The 3,291-nt window shown below is 56.7% G+C and overlaps 1 protein-coding gene across 1 annotated transcript in view; it reads right to left on the reverse strand.

Moving 5' to 3' along the window:
* Positions 1–2,248: 2,248 nt before the first annotated feature.
* Positions 2,249–3,291, reverse strand: part of LOC102380431 (mucin-3B-like) — a 2,258-nt gene continuing 1,215 nt past the window's right edge. The window contains exon 4 of the mRNA XM_014522712.1: positions 2,249–2,339. Coding sequence (XP_014378198.1) covers positions 2,318–2,339 — 22 coding nt within the window. The 3' untranslated portion in view covers positions 2,249–2,317. The remainder of the gene's footprint in view (positions 2,340–3,291) is intronic.

A 3,291-nucleotide genomic window follows, 5' to 3' on the forward strand; every position in this document is an offset into this window, starting at 1 on the left:
ACCAGGCACCCGGACGCTTGGGTTCTCACCCCAGCCCCCACACTCCCCAGCCCCCTGGCACAGCCCGACCCATCCAGACCAGACCAGACCAGACCAGCCTGGTCCCAGCAAGCCACTGATGCCTCCGCCCTTTTCGGAGACCCTGGGAGAACGGGGAAGGTCTAGAAGGGGTTAACTCTCCCAGCCTCTTAAAGAGACAGAGGGCCACGTGGAGGGGCTTTGCAGGGGGGGCAAAGGCCAGAGAGAAGCCCCAGCCACTGCCCCATGAAGCCCTCCATGAATGGGGCGGTTCTCGTTGAGCTCCCCCAGCAACCCCCAGCCTTTGCTGGGGCATCCCGGGGTTGGGGGGAGGGGGCTACAACCTGGGCCAGGATATGGGGCTGCCTGCCCCAGGGGCAGGGGGCAGGGGGCAGGAGGAGGCTTTGTCCCTTAAGGGGCACAGGGTGTTGCCTGGGGCCATGTCAGAGGTCAGACATGGGTTTATCTGGGAGGGCCTGATCCTGCCTCCTGGGGGTTGCACTGGATGGTAACCCCTGGATGGGGCATCCTGAAGCTGGGTGGAGAGAAGGCTGAGGCAGCCAGGAAGGCCCCATCCATTGTTCTGCTTTCAGCTCTGTCCTGCACCCCTTGTCCCATCCATTGCTCTGCTTTCCACTCCCTGCCATGGGTTCCTCTAGCCCCACCCCTATGACTGAACTGGGAGCCCCCTGGGCTGGGGGAGGTAGCCAAGAGCCAGATACTGTCCACACCGTGAGCATGGTGGAAAAGATAATAATAATATTTTATTCATAATATAGAATACAGCTTGGCTTGGGGGGACTGGGTGGGGGGGGACTGCCTTGCCGGCCCCCGGGTGCTGGTCTCTATACTTCAGTGGGGGCAGGAGCTGGGTGACATGTGAGCTTCACTCCACAGCCCCCAGGGCCATGGAGAAGCAAGTCCAGAGGCTCTCATGGGGAACAAAGCCAGGTACCATAATTGCCAGCAGATAACAGCAAAATGGGGGTAGATAACACGTCCCCCCCGAAAATAAGCAGCAATCAGGGTGTGGGTATTAAACATTTTTTCTCCCTTGGGAGAGAAGCCTGTCACTCTGATTCTTGCCCCAACTAGGGTAGCAGCATTACTGTCCAGGCAGTGAAGGGCTCATTAATCCAGAGGTGTTAACGACCTTCTCGCCTTCCCCACAGTCCTAGTTCATCAAGCAACACTTTTATTCCCAGGACCATTCTGCTGCCTTGGTGACTTTTTCCAGCTCTTTTCCAACTTGTAGCCCCCAATCTGTCTTCAGCAGCATCTAGGCATTCAGGTTATGTCAAGCAGGGAACATTCAGCTCCATGCATGCTCTGTGCAGCCACAACCCCATCTGTGCCTTTTCTTTTTCCTTTGTCATGCCTTTCAAAATCAAGACGTGTGGTGTGTTCAGGGTGTGTTGTATGTGAGATTATATGACACTAGGCATGCTGTATGTGAGATGATATGGTGCTAGGCATGTCATACATGGGTTGATACAGAGCTAGGCATGTCGTATGTGAGATGATACGGTGCTAGGCATGGGGTATGCAAGACAATATGGTGCTAGTTGTGTTGTACATGATACAGTGCTAGGTGTGTTGTACATGGAATGATATGGTGCTAGATATGTATATGAGATGATATAGTTAGGCAGATATATGAGATGACAGTGCTAGGCATGTTGTATGAGAGACGATATGGTGCTAGGTGTCTTGTACGTAAGAAGGCATCGTGTATGTGAGAAGACATGGTGTTCAGCGTGTACATGAGCTGATACAGTGCTAAACATGCTGTGTGCAGGACAATACGGTGCTAGGTGTGTTGTACATGAGACAATTCGGCGTTTGCCATGTTGTATGTGAGATGACACGGCACTTTTGCACTAGCAGAGTCCTGAGCTGGGAACAGCCTGGAGCCTGGGATCAGGGCCTATGCTAGGATCCTGTTTCCCCCCCAACCCCCTGTCCCCCTAACCCTTCATTCAGACCCTGCCCAGTGGGCAACTTGACACTGGATCTGTGACCTCACTTCCTGATTCATTCAAGTGGGAGCCACAGAGGTATCATGGGTACTTTCTAGTCTGGACCAAGGCTGGACAAGGCTGCTCTTGCTCTGCTGCCTCAAAGAACAAAGGGCTTGTCCCCGCCCCCCCCCGAGACGGGGGGGCCAGGTCTCCTTCCCTTGCAGGTGCCACATGGGCTGTGGCTGCCTGGTGGTTCTAGGTGGGTGTTGGGGGGCATCTGGAGCTATGGCTCCCACTGTGGGGGCTGTGCCCGGGCTAGGCTCACAGCTTGCTGATGTTCACTGATGGCTGGATATGCACCTGTGAGGGGAGAGGCTGTAAGTAGTAGGGCTGTTGAAATGCCCTGCATACCATGTGCCGCCAAGGTGAGACCCACACCTGCTTTCAGAGCATGAGAGATTTCTAGTGGCAGCCTCCTGCTCTCACTCCCCACCCCACTCCCAGACAACCCAGGCATCTGGGCTCCCAGCCCCCCTTGCTCACACCCCTCCTCTCCCCTCCCAGAGAATCCAGGCCCCCCTGTCCCCACCCCTCAGCCGGCACACCCCTCCCAGAGAACCCAAGTGTCCAGGCTCCCAGCTCCGCACTGCTTTCACCACTACCCCGCATTCCCCCTCCCAGAGAACCCAGGTGATATGACACTGGGCATGTTGTATGTGGGACAAAACAGTCATAGGCATGTTGTACATGAGATGATACAGTGCTAGGTGTGTTGTATGTAGGAAAATATGGTGCCAGGTAAGCAACGGGGCTGCCATAGTGCCCTACCTACCATAAGCCTGCTTTCAGAGCATGAGAGGTTTCTCTTGGCAGCCTGGCCGTGCAAGCTCCGTTTCCTGGAGTTGGGGGGTGAGTGTGGTATGTGGGTAAGTATGGTAAGAAGCTTCCCCTGGGGGTCTCTTGTGGAAAGGTGGTGGGGGGGTAGGCACGTCCTCCCACCCCCACAAGGGAGGGAGGGGCTGAGGGGTGGAGGGTGCGGCATGTACCAGCTGGGAGCTCTCCATGGATTCCAGGTCCACATAGAAGGACCCGCTACTCTTGGAGTCTGTGGGGGCAGAGGAGAGGGGTCAGGAAAGCCAAAGGGGCCAGTGAGGGTCTTCCTGGCATGGGGCAGTGCCCCCCAGAGAGGGGCAGCCAAGACTTCCAGATCTGGGGGAGAACCCAGGTGTCCAGGCCCCCAGTCTGGGCCCCCAGTCCCTCCTGCTCTCATTCCCCCCCCCCCCCCCCCCCGCCCCGCGCCGGGACGCGGCGG

The sequence above is a fragment of the Alligator sinensis genome, unplaced genomic scaffold (genome assembly GCF_000455745.1).
Source record: "Alligator sinensis unplaced genomic scaffold, ASM45574v1 scaffold553_1, whole genome shotgun sequence".
Taxonomy (NCBI): Eukaryota; Metazoa; Chordata; order Crocodylia; family Alligatoridae; genus Alligator; species Alligator sinensis.